The 19,238-nt window shown below is 37.6% G+C and overlaps 1 protein-coding gene across 5 annotated transcripts in view; it reads left to right on the top strand.

Annotated features, from left to right (window-relative positions):
* The window catches only part of POLR3G (RNA polymerase III subunit G), a 39,661-nt gene extending 20,809 nt beyond the window's left edge, over positions 1-18,852 (top strand). For 2 of the 5 annotated variants that reach the window (XM_030565663.1, XM_030565665.1), the window contains 7 exons: positions 263-391; positions 1,573-1,702; positions 6,102-6,164; positions 9,484-9,534; positions 13,661-13,731; positions 15,585-15,716; positions 16,509-18,852. In XM_030565663.1, the coding sequence (XP_030421523.1) occupies positions 272-391; positions 1,573-1,702; positions 6,102-6,164; positions 9,484-9,534; positions 13,661-13,731; positions 15,585-15,716; positions 16,509-16,595 (654 nt within the window). In that variant the 5' untranslated portion in view covers positions 263-271 and the 3' untranslated portion in view covers positions 16,596-18,852. Of the gene's footprint in view, positions 1-65; positions 145-262; positions 392-1,572; positions 1,703-6,101; positions 6,165-9,483; positions 9,535-13,660; positions 13,732-15,584; positions 15,717-16,508 lie in introns of those variants that run through there. The other 3 variants (XM_030565664.1, XM_030565666.1, XM_030565667.1) reach the window with 3 other exon arrangements.
* The last annotated feature ends 386 nt before the right edge of the window (positions 18,853-19,238 follow it).

Genomic DNA, 19,238 nt, shown 5'->3' with positions numbered 1-19,238 from the left:
CTGGCTGGCACGTGTTCCCATCTCTTTTAAGTTCTTAGTTTTAAAACAGCCTCACAGTTTTGATTAAAAGCGAAAAATGGATTCTTGAGTCCAGTTTGATTTCTAGACAGAAGTATTTTTTTCCCAAGCTGGAGCTCACAGTTGGTATGAGTCTTGCAATTTAAAAATACCTTTTATTAGTCCTTGACTTTTTCCCAGTCTCAATTTTGGCTTTATTTTTTGTGATACAACTAGAATCTAACAAAAGGTGTAATATTTTTAGTAACTCCAAATGTCTGGGTCAGGGAAAGGAAGAGGACGTGCTGCATTTACTTTCAACATCGAGGCTATTGGCTTTGCCAAAGGTGAAACGCTACCTGAAGTAGCATTCAAGCCCCCTCCACTGTTTCCTGTAAGTACAGAAGCTTAATTTTAAGTATCAGAGGGGTAGCCATGTTAGTCTGGATCTGTAAAAGCAGCAAAGAATCCTGTGGCACCTTATAGACTAACAGACGTTTTGGAGCATGAGCTTTCCTGGGTAAAGGAGAGCAGGGCCTCATCCTCCCTGATTGAACTGACCTCGTTATCTCTAGCTTGCTTGCTAGCAACCTGCCCCTGGAAATTTCCACTACATGCATCTGAGGACGTGGGTATTCACCCACGAAAGCTCATGCTCCAAAACGTCTGTTAGTCTATAAGGTGCCACAGGATTCTTTGCTGCTTAATTTTAAGAGCATGTTGTATGTCTGTGTAATGTGCTTCATTTTCATATTCAGGCATAAATGTGAGGAAAAAACTTAAAACACTATCAATCAGTTTTGAAAGTAACTAATCCATGTAATCATGTGCTCCCAGTGATAGAAACCTCAACAGCAGAGACTATGTAGGCAGGATTCAGGTGTTTTACACTGTTGTCTGATGATACTATAAACAGTCTTGTCTATACTACAGCCTCACTGTTGCTAGAGGATGCTCTCTAATGTAGACAAGGCCGCAGTGGAAAGAGACTTTTTTTTATTCTTGACAACAGATTTGTTAAATTATATTAGACTGTCCATGAGGTAACTAACATAATTTAAAAAAGCAAAATAACCGGTCTGCATTGTTCAGATTAATCATGTTTAGCACAGATCCAACTGTATTTTGGGAAGAGGTATTGCTGAAGTTGTTCTCTGATAGAAGCAAGGGGTTCAGAGCAGGTTAAGTCAGCCTGAGGCACTACATTTGGAGGGATGGTGAAGGGTGGGATGGATGATGATTTGCACCTTGCTCCACCGATCTACATTCAGATGAATTAGAATTTTATGTTTTTTTAATAGTTAAGAAAATGTTTTAGATACTTGTTTTCTTCCTTTCCTAATAGAGATTTTCATGAATGGATACATTAAAAAGAAATAAATCTTTTTTTTACAATTTAACTGAAAAATATGCTATATAAAGTTCTGAACATATTGTCAGAATGCAATACAACATGTTTGCAAACTAGCATAATACATAATTGCACTCCTCCATAAGTCGCATTTTTCTGCAGCTTTTTGTGTTGTTGTATGTAATGGATATTAGCATAATAATGCACCTTAATAATTTACACAGCCAACAGATTTTAAGCCAGTGCCTCTGAAAATGGGAGAGGAAGAGGATTATATGTTGGCCTTAAAGCAAGAATTTAGAGCAAGTATGAAAAAAATGCCTTATTTTATGCAAAAAGAAGATGAAAATCAAGGTTTGTTCTGCATCAGTATAATTTTTAAAATAGCAAAATGTATTTGTGTATGAAAAATGTAATAATTAGCACTTTATATGTTCAATCTGTAGTACTGACACTGAATAGTGAAAGGGACAATGTCAACTTGAAAATTACATTTTGCGATGAAACTTTTGCACCTAGGAGAGTTACAAGTAATATCTACATTTGCTGTAACTAAAAAGTAGCCCAAATTAGTCAGTGCTCCTTTGTAATCATCACAACATCCCTGAAAGATAGGTAGGTATGATAAGTAGTATTACAGATGGGAAAGCTGAAAAGGAGAGAGGTGAAGAGATTTACCAATCCTTGAATCAGTGGTGGATGTGGAATTAGAAATCAGGAATTCCTGACTGCCAGCCTTATGCTTGTTTCACCTAGACCATAGTATCTGCCCCCCCACCCCTTTTTTTTAAACCTTTATAAAACTCCATTGTAATTTTGAAAATATTTGTTGTCTTTCTCAGTGTTGGCTGACATATTGTATTTGACATCCAATACATATGTTTTTATCTTTTCAGTAGTTTGTTGATTAGTGTTGTTTAAATCAAAGCTTCTGAGTGTTTGTTTGAAAATTGCATTGGGGAAAACAAAGGACTCAAGTACCTCCCAGTTTCACTGCAGGGGTATCAAAAATCTAGCAATCACAGAAGGCTCTCATTATTCAGAGTGGATTTTTTCCCTATTCAACCTTTTTTGTCAATTCCACCATCTTCCTGTGAGCCTAGCCTGACTACCAGGTATGGTAAATGATGTTGGTTGGGGACTTTAAGGAACACAGAAATTACCCACTCAGTCAGACTGAAGGCCGATTTAGTTTAGTATCCTGTATCTGATGGAGGCCAGCACTAGCTATTACAGACAAAGCTGTAAGAATCCTGCAGTAGCAGATGATCTAATCTGTTTCTCCTTACAGAAGTTAGACCCATTAGCACACCTGACCCTGATTATCAAATACACAGTCATTAAGTAGTTAACTGGTGAAAGGAGTATTTCGCTCCTTTTTGTTTTCTTGTATTAAAATGATCAAATGCTCTTATGAAATGCTTTAAAATGGCAAAGATGGCAAAAGAAAGATGTGGGAGAGGATACTGCATCTTGGCAATATCACTCGTGGATAATTTTTTTTTTAGTATGATTTTTTGTAATGTTAATATACATTTGAGCCTATGGAATACATGATTCGAGCTGTTGGATTCAGGAACTTAATTTTCATTCTTGTTTATTTGGGATATGGTGAGCAATGATGTATAAGAACTGGGGTAACATCCATCAACTGAACTGAGAAGATATTACTTAAACACAAGTGTATTCTCTTGCCTACTATATATCATTATTATCAATCATGCTGAAAAATATTGTCCAGCCTGCTTTCTCCTGAATTTAGTACATCCATATTAAAATGAATGATAACTTTTGAAACATTTTAATTAGCCTGAAGATGGGTGCCTTTACAAACTATGAAGGCCTGGTCTACAGCTAAAACCTAGGTCAACCTAACTAGGTTGCTCAGGGGTATGAAAAATGGTAGTTAAGCCAACCCAAACCCCATTGACCTACCTACCGCCTCTTGCGGAGGTAGATTTACAACAATAATGGAAAAAACCCTTCCGTCACTGTAGTAAGAGCATAAGAGCAGCTATGCTGCTGAGTTTGGATTTGCCTAGTAGCTTTGGTTGATTAAGATCAGTCACTGGTGCACACAGATTTTACTGCATATATTAGCCAGATTGGATAAAAATCATTGGTGTGTTTTTGTTTTGTTTTTAAATCGGATTTTTTAAATTTGGATTTTTTTGATAAAATGATTTTTGAGGAAAAAACCTATCTAAAGATAGTTTTAATTGATACATTATAGCTCAAAGATATCTCATTATAGAATAGGGATTATAAATTCTTATTATGTAGTATGAGACAATATATTCACATAATGTTTAAGAAAAGTTTTGTAAATGAATTCCAATGTTCATGGATTAGGGACTCAATCTTATGGGGTTCCACAGGCTTCTGTATAGATTTAGGTTAATCTTTCTATCTACCCAATGGGACTCAGTGTTCAGTCTAGAAGATACCATCACAGCTGCTTAGTTTTGCAGTTCTCAGACTGTGGATTTGTGTCTCCAGAGGTAACATATATAGAGCTGAGAAATAACAGATCTCAATTCTGTTGTCTCTCTGTAAATTTGTGTACACAGAGTCAATCCTTTACCTCTCTCTAAAAGTTCAATGAATAGAAGATTGTTGGGTGTAGAATAGATCTGGACAAGGAGAAGTCTGAAGATAAATGTGAGAAGCGAGGGACATATGCTTGTGTTGTTCAAATATTATATGTTTGCTGGTGAAGAAAAAAATCTAGAATACTTAATGTTGTTTTAGTTAAATAAAACAATTTAAATGTCTACTGGGTGATGTTCTCCTCCTAATACAGCATGGCAAGAAAATCCTCCAAATATTAACGATTAACCTGTTGAATTGGAGATAGTTCACCTACCAATGACTTCATAAATAGCTGCTTCAGGTATCTTTGATAAATGAAATAACCAATCATTCATTTTCTGATATAGCTGTAAAACTAATCTGAAAAGTTTTCAAAATACATCACTGTTTAAAAATGTAAATGGTGTGCCTTCTAAAAATGAAACCTACATCTATCTCTGAGTTGTGAAAAATATGTATTAAGCTTATCACAACCAACAAGAATGCACTTTTATGTAGAAAACCGTGATTTAAATCAAATCCACTCTGATTTTAACAGATGCAATAATGTTCTTCCATAATGAGCTTCATCTTGAAATCAAAGCCTCTGTTTTTTCCTCTCCTGACATTGAGAGTTCATACAAAAAATATCCAGCACCAATTACTTTAGGTACCCCTTGAGGCCCCATCATTTTAAACATGAGCTTTTGTTCCACTTGTTGCGTCTTGTGATTGCATTTGCCTTGGTAACAGACTGGAAGCCCAAATAATGGGGCATCATATATGAACAGACACTCCCCAGGTTATGCAAGACCTGACTTATGCAAATTTGCACTTACAGAAAAAGTTCCATAAGCCAGTTTGAGTTGCGGAAATTTTTGCATAACGTACAAGTATATGTTTCTGACTTATGCAAAATTCAAGTTACACAAGGCTTTCTGGAACAGAACGATTGCGTAAGTCAAGGGACTTCTGTAATTGATTTAGAATTTCATGTACTGTTACCTTTCCACCTCCCACCATCCTAATTTGTCTCATTATTTACTCTGTGCTTTTGGTAAATCTCAGACTCTGAGCTCTCTGGGGTGGTTTGTTAGTACAGTGCCTAGTATACAGGGGGCCATCCCTTTTGGGGATCATTAGGCATTACTGCAGTAGAAATTAATAATTTTGTATTGAATGGGTATTTATTTTTTGTTTTACGGCATTATGGTTTATAGTAATAAAGAAGGACTAACAGTCAAGAATGCCAAAGTTCCAGTCCCAGGTGTGTTTTTTTTTTACTGAGGGATGGCTTGTCTACATGGGAAGGTTTTTCATTATAATCTAAGGTTTGGATTTAAAATAACTCTTCATGTAGACACTCTTGTTTCAATATGAATGCATTTTTTCAGTTAAGTTTATGTTGCTTGGGAAAGGGATTAAGCCATGCTGAAAAAAAGCCACATACCAGAATAAGACGTTGTCTGCACTAGACAGGGTTCATAGTATAAATATACCAGCAAACCTTCTTAAGGGAGGCATAATTTAGATTTAGCTTATACCAATTCCCTGAATGGAATAAGCTATACTGGCAAAAGGACTTTTTTTGCTAGTATAACTGTGTTGACAGTAGAGCTTTTGCCAGTGTAGCATACCTGTATACTAGATCAGTATAAATGGTAAAAGTTTTCCATGCAGGCGAGGTCTAACTGACTAAATCCTCATCTATGCTGAGGCCTGGTCTTTACAAGGTAAATATTCAGGGGTGTGAAAAATCCTCACCCTTAAGTGATGCTGTTAAACTCACCTAACCCCCAGTGTAGATAGCTGGGAGAATTGTCCCGCTGACTTAGCTACTGTCTCTTGGGAAGGTGGATTACCTATGCCGGTGGGAGAACCCTCCCATCAGTATAGGTAGCGTCTTCACTGATGCACTACCATGGCACAGTTGTGCTGCTGAAAAGGATAGACAAGTCTTTATGCACGTTAGTAATCCCATTGATTTCAAGGGAACTGCTCATAGTAGTACAGTTAAACATGTTAATAATCAGCACAATGGAAAGTGCATCTGCATAAAATGAAGGTGTGTGTGTATATATATTTGGATCAAGAGAAGCATATAATACAGTGTTTGGATTGCCTTGGTTTAATAGCATGTAAATGAAATAGAATTCAATAACTGCGCATTTTTCTTATCTAGGAATTGAAAAATATAGCAAAAAGTACCTGCAGATGAGAAAAGAATCCATGGAATGGACCCCAGGTAATAATGTAAATTACAACAGTGAAATTCTGGGTGGATCTTGAATAATCTGCCAGTTTTCTTAAATGCACAGTGTGACCGGAGTCCCAGGGGAGCCAGCTGAGGTCACTCAATTAAGGTGAACTGCAAAGAATGGGGCAGGCAATCCCCAAAGCTGAATGGATATTCCAATACTTGGATTTACCAAGCCAGCACAAAACAGCTTCAGTAATACCTCACTGGTTACCCAGAAGCCCCAACAACACAGTTCCCTTGAAATAATCCAGCCTTAGGCCTCCACCCAGACACACAAGTCAAATATGATGAGGATTACTGAAAATTTTATTCATCATAAAAAAGTTCCATCAATCCCAAAAGATCGGACACATTACCTCCCAGGATAATGAATATTCCAGATTTTACCCAAATATATGCTTACAGACAATTCTTATTAACTAAACTACAATTTATTTTAAAAGAAAAGAGAGAGAGTATTGGTTAAGAGATCAGTATACATACAGACCAGGAGTCAATCTTGTGATTCAGATTCGTAGCAGAGATGGTGAGCTTTGTAGATGCAAAGAGTTCTTTCAGAAATAGTTCATAGGTCATAGGCCAATGTTTATATTCAGGTGTTATACCAATTATATTAGACCAGTAAAAACCAGCAGGATCTTATTAAAGGGGACAAGGCAAAGATGCCACATTTATTATGATAACAATTTATGACTAATAACTAATATCTTAATTCTTATACACACACATTATACCTAATACCTATACATACACACACACACATTCACATTATACCTAATACCTATACACACACACATATACACATTCACACACACACATTCATCAGGTGTTCTGCAGCTGCTGCATAGCTACCAGTCCTGAAGATAGCTTAAGTTCATGGCTTGATTTTGCAGCTTGGGTTCGTAGCTTGTGGCAGCTAACTGGCCAGGAAAGCTGGGCACAAGGCTGAGCTGGATCTCTGTTGGGCAGGCACTGATGTTCTTCCATGTTGGCAGCAGAATGTTACCCAGAGTCTCTCATCTCACCCTTCTTTTTTATAGGCTTTTAGTTTGGATTCAAAGTCTATAGGTCTTGCTGTGTCATGCTGCCTCTGGGTTTAGATTGATCACCCATCAATTGCAGGCGTGACTTTCAGCCTTGGACCTGGCTTTGATCTTTCTTCTGTTGTTCTGTTGTCCTTTTCTTCTTAGGGTGGATGCTTCTTACTTTGTTTAGGGCTGTTGTCTAGGTCTTCAGCCGTTGGTATTTGAACTTTATCTCATCAGGACAGGCTGGGGCTGGAGGTTGATTCCATCATTCATACATACCTCATTCACACATCTAAACTAAACTAATATGATTACAGCAGGGTTTGCAAAAATGAAGGTTGGAGGAAGCTTTTACAAAATGGAGTGAGTATTTTAAAATGGGGTTTGAATTACAATATGAAACAGAAGTTACAGTATAGGCAAGTGTAGTGAATGGTGAACAGAAGTTACATTAATAAAGTGATCAATTGAAAACAATTTCATTTATCAGTTCTACACAGGGTGGTCCAGTCAGGACTGGGATCTCAGTTCTTATGGCTCCGGCTTCCCCTGCATGAAGCCTCAAGCATATCTGAGATAAAAAGGATTGGGACCCAAACATCTTTATACAGTTTCAGGCTTTCTTGTGACTGCTTGTAGTCCTTTAGTGAACAATACACATTCAAGTGGACTATGAAGTGAACCCATTTCCTAAACATCAATGGTAATTATTCACAGAGATTAACATAAGGCAGTTTCCTGGTTTTTCCACCATTCACAGATGATTTGCTATATGTTTCAAAGAGAGATGAATACAACAATATCCTATGTTTACAGTTCATTTAAATGTTAATATGTTCTCTTGATCTCTGAATTAACAGATTACAGCATAGACAGGGACTGTTTGATTACATTGTTGCTCTCTCTACCAATATATATGTAAAAACACAAACGTTATCTACCTATATGTTTTTACGGGTTGAATTTGAGTCATTTATCCTGCAGGACACTTAACACTTTCTGGTCATGCATCAGACCCCCAATGCAAGATTGATGTGGAAGGGAGCTATTTAGAGGTCCTGGATACACCTCAAGGATCTCCCAACCTTGACAAGGCATCAGCCACAAGATTCTCTTTCCTTTTTATGTGAATTATGTCCATATCAAACTCTTGCAAGGCCAAACTCCAAAGGAGTAACCTAGAATTGGTTCCTTTTGCTTTGTGTAACCACACCAAGGAAGCATGATAATTGAACATGGTAAACTTCTTGTTATGCAAAGAGGGTTTGAGTTGCTTTACTGCCCACACAGTTCATAGCATCACATAGTATTGTTCAGTGGGTGTCAGTTTTTTGCTTAGATATGCAATGGGATGTCTTTTACTCCCTTCTCCATCCTATATCGGCACAGCTCCCAACCCCCTCTGTAAGCACAATTCTTCAAAGGTTTTTCTGTCAAGATCTTCCTGTGATCCTGGCTCACTCATTGTAACTGATTTTTAATCCTTAAACTCTTCAATATCAAAATTAATTTTTGATCCAAAACCCCAATTAATGTGTAGTAACGTATATACAAGCCAGACTATGCCACCGTGACTGGAGTCCCAGGGGAGCCAACTGAGGTCACTCAATTAAAGTGAACTGCAAAGAATGGTCATATGTTACACCCAGTTTCTCCATTTTAAAACAATGCCAGTCAAATGGAATTTGCAACCTTTCTAAATTGTGTATTCCTTGTGGAGGTGTAGACATATGTTTTATCACTGCAAACTTGACAAACCTGTAAAAGTTTGAGCTGCCTGAAAAAATAAATCTGATTTTTTTTCCCCTTTGTTTGCAACTCAATGTCTCAGACTTGCATCACATTTTCCTCAAAATATTCAAGCTTGAGCTGAGGATTAACATGAGACATTTAATCAATGAAAATTTGTGGTATCAGTGACCTGAAGATTTAGGGTTTGCAATGGAAAGATCAGCTCAGCTTTATCTATATGTAAATTAAAGGTTATTAGATTCACTTATGTCTGAACTTCAGTTGCTTCTTTGGGGCAGAAACTCTTTTTTGTTATATGGGTCTGATTCTGCAAATCTTTACAATAGGGCTAAACTTCAAGTACACAGCTAGTGTGTTGACTTCAATGGGACTAGCTGCATACCAAAGATTTGAGCCTGTTTGCAGTATCAGAATCTATATTTATACTGCACCAAGCACAATAGGACCCCAACCCTCATGGGGTCCTTTGGGCACTAATACAAATAATTAATAGTTCCTATATCGAAAAATTATTTCTTATGCAGATTGGCGAAGACTTCCAAGAGAGATGAAGCCAAGGAAAAAGACCAAAAAAGGTAGCTGATGTAGTTTTAAGGAGCATTCACAATACCTAGCAATTAGGTGTGAGAGAGACTATTGTTCGAGCTGGTTGAAAATAAAACAGTGGTAATAATTTTTGAAACATTTTGATTAGGTTTTTTTTTGGTAATTTTTTTTAAACATTTGACTGGTCTATTTATTGTTTTATAGGATGCTTTCAGAACTACCAAAAAATTAAATTTTGATATTTTAAGAAAATAATAGTGAACTTATTGGAGCTGGTGTATCTGCATTTCCAGCTTTTCATACCAATATGTCTTTGAATGCTGATGGGGTAGCGCTGAGTGATTTAAAAAATACTTGTATGCTTTTGCTGTTGCTTTCAGAAGTTTGCAAACATCTTTAACCACTGTTTTCCCATACTCCCTGATTTTTTTTCCTGCTTGTGATTTGGTTGGCTCTTCTGTTTATTTTAGTTTTTGTACGTGATTTAATGTAACTTCTGTTTTTCCCCATTTTTCTTTTTTTGTTTATTTTCAGCTCTCTTTGACAGAATTGTGAATCAGATCCTTCAACAGCAGTTAGAGCTGGTATTGGTTGCTCTTAAAGAGAAAGGAGTTTAATTTTCACTACAAAATGTCATGAAATGTATTTATTTTTCAGTGTTTCCTAGTATGCATGACCATTATTCCGATTTTCTCTAGAGAACTATTGTTTTGTTCACGTAAAGCAACCCTCTGACTGGTACCTAGATGTCTGTTATGTATAATTTATTTACTTTCATTACCTCTTGTCCAAGTCTTTAGTGTGTCATCTGTCAGTTCAAGGATAAAATAGAACGCCAAAGCTTGAATGAGCAGTAGTCATGGAGACTGGCTCATCTGGAAGCTTTCTTCCTTTTAAGAGCCTCATTGAGAAGCATGGTGCTAAAAGTAGAGCGCAAGCATTCTACTGGAAATTAAATTCTTATTGTCAAGATCGTCAGAGAAGAATAACCAGTGTATAGCTATTGTTCAAAAATGTAATTAGTGCTGTATTTATACAGACTTTGAGCCAGTAATTAGCTCTCCCAGATCCTAAGAAAATCAGCTGCTGGTTTGTTCCTTTGCTAGAGTGACATTAAATGATGACCATAAACATAGGCTCAAAGTCACTGCCTGTTAAGACATATTTTTATTCATTTGATCTCACACCAAAAGTGACCATTTTTCTCTTTAATAGCAACAACAAAAATCAGTTGAACAGTTTAACTTCTGTGAGCATAAGAAAGATACAGATTACTTTAAAAAAAAAAAAAAGTTCAAACAGCACCAAAGTTAATATAGAATCCTTTCAGAAAACATACACTGCGGAGATTTGTAGAAAGGTGGCCAATAACACATTAATACATTACATCATCTTGGCATATTCTGAGAACAATAATCTAGATCAGTGGTTCTCAAACTTTTTAGCAGGACCCCCGTTTTGATTTAAAATTTTTCACAGAACAACAAGCTAATTTTCTAATTTTCCCCTGCTCTGCCCCAGGCCGGCCCTGCCCCCCACTCCATCGCTTTCCCAAGGCCCCACCCCTGCTCCTCCTCTTCCCTGCCTCTTTTCACCCCTCCCCCGAGCGTGCCCTGTCCCCACTCCTCCTCCCAGCTCCTCCTGCACGCCGCTGAACAGCTGTTCTGTGGCATGCAAGAGGCACTAGGACAAAGTGGGAGGGGTTGATTAGCGAGGGTGAAGGCCCCAGACGTGAATCACGGATCTCTGGAATAAGGACCCCAGTTTGAGAACCACTGATCTAGATAACATATTATAATCAAGTCAAATGTGTGTGTTTTTAGAGGAGGGTTGTAGTTTTGGGGTTATTTGTTTTTCCCCTCTTAGCGCAAGTCAGTTTTTCTATCTTGGAATCCAACCCAACTTGCTTCACCCATTCTAACTATATATGTTACTGGGAGTGATTTTACTTCTGGATAATGACATTGCCATGATTTAAAGGGCAGTTGCACCTCTATTCCTTTTCTGGTCTGAGAGCACTCTGTCATGTTTTAGGCTTCATGCCTTTATCTCCCAGGAGTGGAATTCTGAAGTTCCGCCCCTCTGAGATCCTGCCCTTTGCTACATCATGATGTGTTTCAACCATCCGTACCCAGCAGGTGCAACTGTGTTTGGCATCTTTGGTTCTGCACTTCAAGAAACTGTGACCAGGTGTATGTAGTGACCAGTCGCCTTAGAATCAACATATTATTTATTTTAACAGAAAGAACAAAGCATTTAGAGAAAAAGGATTGTAAGATAATAGTTTTACATGCCTAAAACCCTGCCATCCTGATGGTGAGCTAGGCAGGCCTAACTGCTTCAGACCCCCCAATGAGTGTCTGTGTCCACCTGGTTCTCCTGAACAAATCTTCTCCGCCTTCTCTCCCCCGTTCCCCCCCGCAAAAAAAAGAACCAAAAAAACCCCCAACAACCATCTCCTGAGAGTTTCTTTTTAAACTGCTATAGTCCTTTAGATTTTCTGGTTCTCAGGCCTTCTCCTTAGTGGCATTGTTTTTTAACAGCCCTCAAATATTTTTGGAGAAGTGGCTTATCTTAAGCCATTCTGTTCCCTTCCTGTTTGCTTTCCTTATAGCCCTCTATAAAACTAAACCAGTATATTCACAAACAAGCATCCTCATAATCATGTAAACATACAGTTCATAAATTTATTACATAGCAGCTCCACTTGCATCAAAGATGTTGTGTTGGATTGTAAGAGATATGCTAAAAATAATATTTCCTTGTTGCCACAGCATCCCTATCTAGATAAAATATTCAAGTGAGCATCAACACTGTCAACAACAAATGCTTCCTATATAACAAATCTATATCTTTCTGTCTGTCTTTAGTCTTTTCTCAAAAGCTAGTCCAGATAAAACAAGATCCGGTTGTGTTCCAGTACACTTGAAAAACCACACAGCCTCCAACGCTTTATATAAGTTTCCTATCCTCATCATTCAATAAGTGAAGAGTAAGTCTTGTAATTCTAGGGAGGTTATGTTGCATTCTTTTTACAAGAAAAAGAGGTTGAATCCCTACTGCAAATCTCCTCTCCTTTTCTACTATGGCACTATGACTGCCATCGCTATAATTTTGCAGTTTGGCTCTTGTAGGTTATCACATAAAGAGGAATTAATGCTATATCCCCATTTGAGAAATCCTCATCTAGTGGTTAATGCAGAGGACGTGGGATCTAAAGATCCGAGTTCTATTCTTGGCTTTTCCATTGACATTCTAATTACTTTTGTATAGTCACATGGGACTTGACATTTTTTAAAATTAGGGCCTAAAGTGTTTGGTGTCTACATTGTCATTCCAAAAATGGAGCTGCCTCTTAGGAGTCATTATTTTACAATTATACTGTAGGCAAGGCCCTTCCATAGCCTGATTTAAAACAAAGTCCAAGTACCTACGTAGAATTAAAAGCTCACTCTTTTGTGGGGTATGGTTTTATTAACAAAAAATGAAATAAAGTAAAGGTCATCTCAAGCCTTTTCTATAGGCTTGGCCTAGGATTTATATGTCAAGATTGCTTAGCCAACACCCTAGGTTATTTCTCCCTAAAGAGACATCTACTTCACTTATATCTATGTAACAAGCAACCTGGAGTCAGCAGAAGTTACTTAGCCCTTTCTCAGCTGGATCAACAGCTGTTAAGATGGCAGGATGTTTGAAGGTGAGGACTACCAGTCTGCTACAAACACCTACTATGATCTCGAAGCTACATATGCTGTACAAGAATTAAAATGATATTCAGGGGATTTCTAATATATTTAAGATGATAGAAAATGACAGTAATACATATTTTCTTCTGTATGTTCTTAACCAGCTTTGAATATATGTTTGAAAATTATTTGACTGAAGCGTAATATCATAATTTGGACAAATGCCTATTCAAAGTTGAGTTTCAGATCTGCCCTAATTAAGGAAAAGTGCAACATTTACATAAATTGGGCTATTGCAATTCAGTGAAGGGTAAAGGATTTGCAACTGTAAAGCAAGGATATAGCACAGACATTACATTAATTTGCCATGAGAGATGTTAACAGTGTTGTAATATCTAACAGTCAGCAATGTGTATTATCTACGTAGGAATTAAGAAGGTACATTAGGCAACTTATTATTTTACTTCAGCAGGTGGAAAAACGAAAAAAGGAAAAGTTGCCACACCCAAAAGTAATGTGGATGTGTTGAAAAAAATTGAGGTAAGACCTACTGGATGCAAAAGATGCAGTTTCTCTGTATAGCCTCTGTTATGCAATACAGGCTTACTCCCAAGGGAACTCTGGACCAAAAAATTAAAAATGCTGTGCACAGTATTTTAAAATTCTGCATGTTTTGTCTGTCAAAACACTCTGATTTCAATTATTTAGGTAATTTATTTAAACTACACTACAATGGATGGAGATTGGGAGTGGGGAGCATTGGAGAAAATCCCCAAGCCCCTTGCCTAATAGTAATGTAGTTAGGTTTGATCCTTTATTTCTAGTTAATAGTCAACAGATAGATGCAGCCATATGCTCAGTGTTACATCATAGGCAACTGAAGAACAAGTGAAGCTGGGGAATCAAATTCACAATTTATATTGACTTCTGACCATCTCCCGAAAGGTCAGTAGTGAACAGTTCATGGAGCAAATTTTTAGAGGAATTTTTTTCAGTCCAAAATTTAGACCAGTTCTAATCACTAAAGCACCATAAGCATTTATAAGCCATATTGTCCTTTACACCACTCTGGCAATAAAAAGAAGCATTAGAACTTTTACATCTCTTTTATACTCCTGGGGGAAATCACAGGACAATGGCAACAATTCACTAAGCAGGCAGGCTGCTACATTCCGCTCTGCCTGAGTGGAGAGAGCCTGCCCCATGCCTACCTCCTCAGAAACACCGCAAAGCCCTGCCCCTTCATGCCAAGCATGCCGTAGTAGCAAGCAAGAGGGACAGTGTTCCACTCTCACATGCATGACTGGCCAGACCCAGACCCCCTTCCAGCTGCGATTTACATCTCAACTGGCTGCTCCAGGTGCCTGAACTGACCTGCCTGCGCTGCTCAGGAGAGGTGTTTGTCCGCTTTTTTGGCTTCCCTTTGCTTCCTCATCAAAAGTCACTTTTCTGCAGGAAAACAAAGAAATCTGCGGGGGACATAAATTCTGTGTATGTGCAGTGACACAGAATTCCCCCAGGAGTAAAGCTGCAGGAAGAGAATTCAATAGCTGTTACATCTCCATCATCTTACACTGGGTGGGACATCTCACACTTTAGCCATTTCTCTGGCCTTGCTTTGCCTTGCTGACACATGACTGTATGGTATCTGAAGAGATGGGATGAGGACTGTCTCTGTCACCAAACTTTGTGGTGATTCCACTCTATACAGTGCTGCTTTTTGGCCCTTTGAACAAGATGTCTGGCTGGTCATTCTCACTGGGAGGGGATGTGGCTTAATTGAACAAAAGGGTTCTCTGAAAGGACAACAAGAGAACTTGGTTGAAGTGCCTTCCCGAAAGGGAAGGAGAGGTCTATCAGTGCCCTCTCAACCTACCAGTGTTGCAAATAAACCCATATGGTGAGTTGAGAAGAGAAGGAGTGTGGAGGGGACACAATGGCTGGGCAAATTGGGAGGAAATTTTGACCGTAATTGTCAAAGTATGTGTTGAACACAATGGTATTAAGAGGTTGAGAGGCAGAGCTGCTGTGTGTCTTTGTCTGATTTAGTACATAAGCACATTGGAGCAGATGTTATGTGGTGTTCTTTGTCTTATAAAGCACCATGTGTGCTTGCACAAATAATTGCCACTTTACCCTATGATAACGGGGAAGGGAACTCAGCACTGGAGTACTGCACCAAATGTGCTAAAAATGTAATGGCTAGTATTTGGTCTAATAAGTCCTAGGAAAATCCTGGCACTTAGTTAAGTGACATGATTGCCTGTTATTTCTACACCATTGTTTGATTAGTTGCCTTATTAGTTTAAATACAACAAAACTAAACTTTGCATTTTGATAGCATGGAGGATATGTTGTTGCTAGATTCCTTAACATGTTCTGACTTGTGACAGGAGTTGGAAAAGAAAGGTGATGAAGAAAAATCTGATGAGGAAAAGGAGAAAGAAAAAGACAAAGAGGGTGAAGAAGAAGAAGAAGAAGCAGGAAATGAACAAGAAGAATATGATGAAGAGGAACACGAAGAGGTACAGGTTCCTTTTCCAGCTCTAACAAAACAGAGCCTATTTGTTAGAGGTAACTATGATGATAGGAATGATGACTGAAACCAAGTGTACCAACAAAGGTATTAGCTGTTCTGCATTAGAGGAAAAGTTGGTATGAGAGAGGCACTATTACGTGGACAATCTGCACATTATGCTGCTTAGTGCTGTGATTGATTTTAATAGGTTCTGTTAGATATGTTAGTATCACCAAAATATTGCAAAATCTTGTTTCAGCAGTTAGGAGTGAGTCCTGTCACTAACAGTCAATGCAGCACTTTATCAGTGATACAGATAAATAATGACAAGTTTATAGTGATACTTTTACAAAGACCTAAGACAGTTTTTCGTAACATGCTTGTCTTAGTTCCCCAATATTATGGTGGCTGTTGGCATCTGAAAACAACAGAAGATTAAAAATAAATAAATAAATAAATAAAGCTCCAGTTTGTATCTTAGGCTGTATTGGCATGTGACCCAAATGGCTCATTGCCTTAGGTAACTGTAGCTCCTCCAGGAAAGAAAGTGTTAGAGGCACCATGGGTGTGTCCATGTATAGACAATCAAACTTTAAACATCCCAAAATGTAGGTCTTTTCCTTTCTCATCAAACTTGGAAAGGAGGATGTAATCCTGCATATTCTTCTTTCAAAATCATACTGTATTCTCCTGATTAGCATTATAAGGCAATGTGCCTTGTTTAATAATGGTGCATTTAACTGTCTCGTCTACATCAGTAGTAACAAAGTATTTTGATCTATAATGTATTTTCATTTAGGAAAACGACTACATTGCTTCATATTTTGAAGATGGCGATGACTTTGGTGCTGGCAGTGACGACAATATGGATGAAGCAACTTATTAGTTATTTGTATTAGATTGTGTCCTACCCTGGCCTTCTAATACATCCACTAAACCACTTGGACCCAGTTGTAGGTGGGCTGAGCACTCACAACTGTTGATGCGGCTAGTTGGAGTTGGAGTGCTGAGTTCACCCTCAGATGAAAGGGCATTTTTTTTTCTGATTTATTTAACGGAGTTGAAAAATGGGAGACCTAGCTGCCATATTCTGTTCTTCCAAAATGCTTTGGAGACAGGTATTTATCACTGCAAGGTTCTCTGTATTTGTACTATGTATTCCTTTGTATTGCCTCTGCTGCACTGGAAAAGAATATGCATTTTGACTGAATTGTGCCTAAGCATTTGCACTTCTCTCCATTCTATGCATGGGTGGAAACAAATCCTGTTCCGAATTTGAAGTCATACTTCAGAGGATACTAAAGTCAGTAGCAAAACTTGTATTGACTTAAGTGAACCAGGATTTGGTCCTTTCTGAACACAAGCTGTTCCTACTTAGCTGCTGACTTTCTAAAGGAATTTATTATAATTTCTGTAATCAGGGGATTGAAATATAACTGAACACTGAGCACTTTCATGAACAAAGTAGCCTAAAAGTACTTTGGTACTGTGGACTAACAAGGTAAGGAGATAATTTTGAAAGGCTCTTGCATTCTAATCAACAGACTTTCATAATTCAGCACTTCGACCAATAGAGAGCATCTTTCAAATCAGTGCTTGCTGGGTGTAAGGAGACTTAATAAATGAGATTTAGATTGTGTTTTATGAATTACTTTTTGCTGGAAGTGAGGTCTGGGGCTAATTAGTAGCTTCATTTAGAGAGGTTTTGTGGCTGAGGTTTGAGCAAGGGAGTGGAAACCAGGAAATTCTGATTTCTAGGTTTGGCTCTTCTCTGTGGCCTTGGACAAGTCCCTTAACATCTCTGCATCAGTTTCCCCAGCTGTTAAATGGGGGAAAATACTACTTCCTACCTCATAGTACTGTTGAGAGTCGATGTTCGTAAAAATACCTGCTATGTAAATCTGAAATAGTTTTCAGTTAATTTACTTCCCAGCACAGCCAAAATATCAGACAGTAAAAGAATGGTACATATAATAGAAGAGTAATATGCTATGATAAACTGTGAAGGTGGTGAAAACAATACATGAATTCTATAAATATTCTATATTTGAGGATGAATATGTTGTGACTCTAATCTTTCCATTACAATAATCCTAGGAGTTATTTGTGACAATAGTTGGTAGGTACAACATTTTCAAATGTATCACTAATATTTTTGTGTTCCTAAGCAACTTAAAATAGGTCTCATTTTTAAAAAACTGTTTTGCTTTGCTTAAATTCACTCAGAATGAATAGAAAGCACTGGATCCTAAAATCTCAGCATCAGCTGAAACTGTCACTGTTTCAGTTATGGCCTTTGATGCCTTTTTGAAGTAGCCACAGGAGCTGTCTTCATAAAAGGAGAAGCATGTGGTTTTATAAAATAGGCTTTAAATTTCCTTTCTGCCTATCTTCAAGGAAATTTAAAGCTTATCCTTATTGTTTTTTGTTTCCTTCATGCTTCTGTTTTTCTCTGAAGTACTCCCAGCTGGACTCACAACTACTCTAAAAAGATGGAGATGCTGAGGATAAATCTAAAGCAAAATCAATAGAAACCATTTTAGCTGACTTGAGGATTGGGGGTGGCAGGGGGGAGCAGGTTTCAGATTTTTTAATTTAAAATTTAATAAAAATGAATAAAAAGTTGAAAATAAACTTTTTCCTCTAGAATTATTGATCTGGGAAATGTCACTAAAAGGCTCTAACCTATGCTTTTGTTGTCCCTCTGCACAAATTGGAACCTGTGTTAGCTGATCATATTGGTCCTCTTTCTTTTCGCTCTTTAGCTGTTGAGAACTAAAATGTGTTCTCATCCAGTGAGAAACTGGTTATTAGTTTAAAAGCTTACAAGATTATTTTTTTTAAAGTTTGTTTCTTGATGGCTGGGACACACATTTGCCAAACAATACTTTACCTCAGTGCTAACTCTGAAACAATAGAGAGATAAAATTCAGAAAAAACTATTTACCTGTACTAATAGCTGTGTAATTTAGGGAATGGCTGTATTTTTTTCCTGTGTTAATTTAAATGCTCTGATAAACAAAACATGAAGCAATTCCAAAGGATGAGACAACTAAATACAATGCAGAGCACACCTCAAATGTATAAACTTGATTATTTTTAAATATTAAATTGCTATGTAGGAAGATATAGCAAAACAATGTATAACAACTTATTTCTGTATTATTAAATACTATGCTGTATTGCAACAGAAATTTACTCTGGTCATTAATTAGGACTTTGTGTTGAAGTTAATTTTCTTATAACTAATAATGAAGAGTTGAGGACTAAAGTTTGTGGGTTTAAAAAAAATTTATAGTATGATCTGCACACAAACTGAATTTATGCACCTAGGCTGCCTCTATATGGCCAGGGCCTGTCCAGTTATTTCTCTACCCATCCTTGCATGTGGGCTCCTGCACCAACTCAGGAAGAGAGGAGCTGAGAAGATGCCCTAATAAAGTCACCATCTTTGGAACACTCCAGAGGTTCTGCAACTGATCCTAATAAACTAGAGAAATACAACCTGGATGGAGCTACTATAACACAG

This window comes from Gopherus evgoodei, chromosome 6, assembly GCF_007399415.2.
Source record: "Gopherus evgoodei ecotype Sinaloan lineage chromosome 6, rGopEvg1_v1.p, whole genome shotgun sequence".
In the NCBI taxonomy this organism is placed as follows: domain Eukaryota; kingdom Metazoa; phylum Chordata; order Testudines; family Testudinidae; genus Gopherus; species Gopherus evgoodei.
This window is presented reverse-complemented; position numbering and strand designations above follow the sequence as displayed.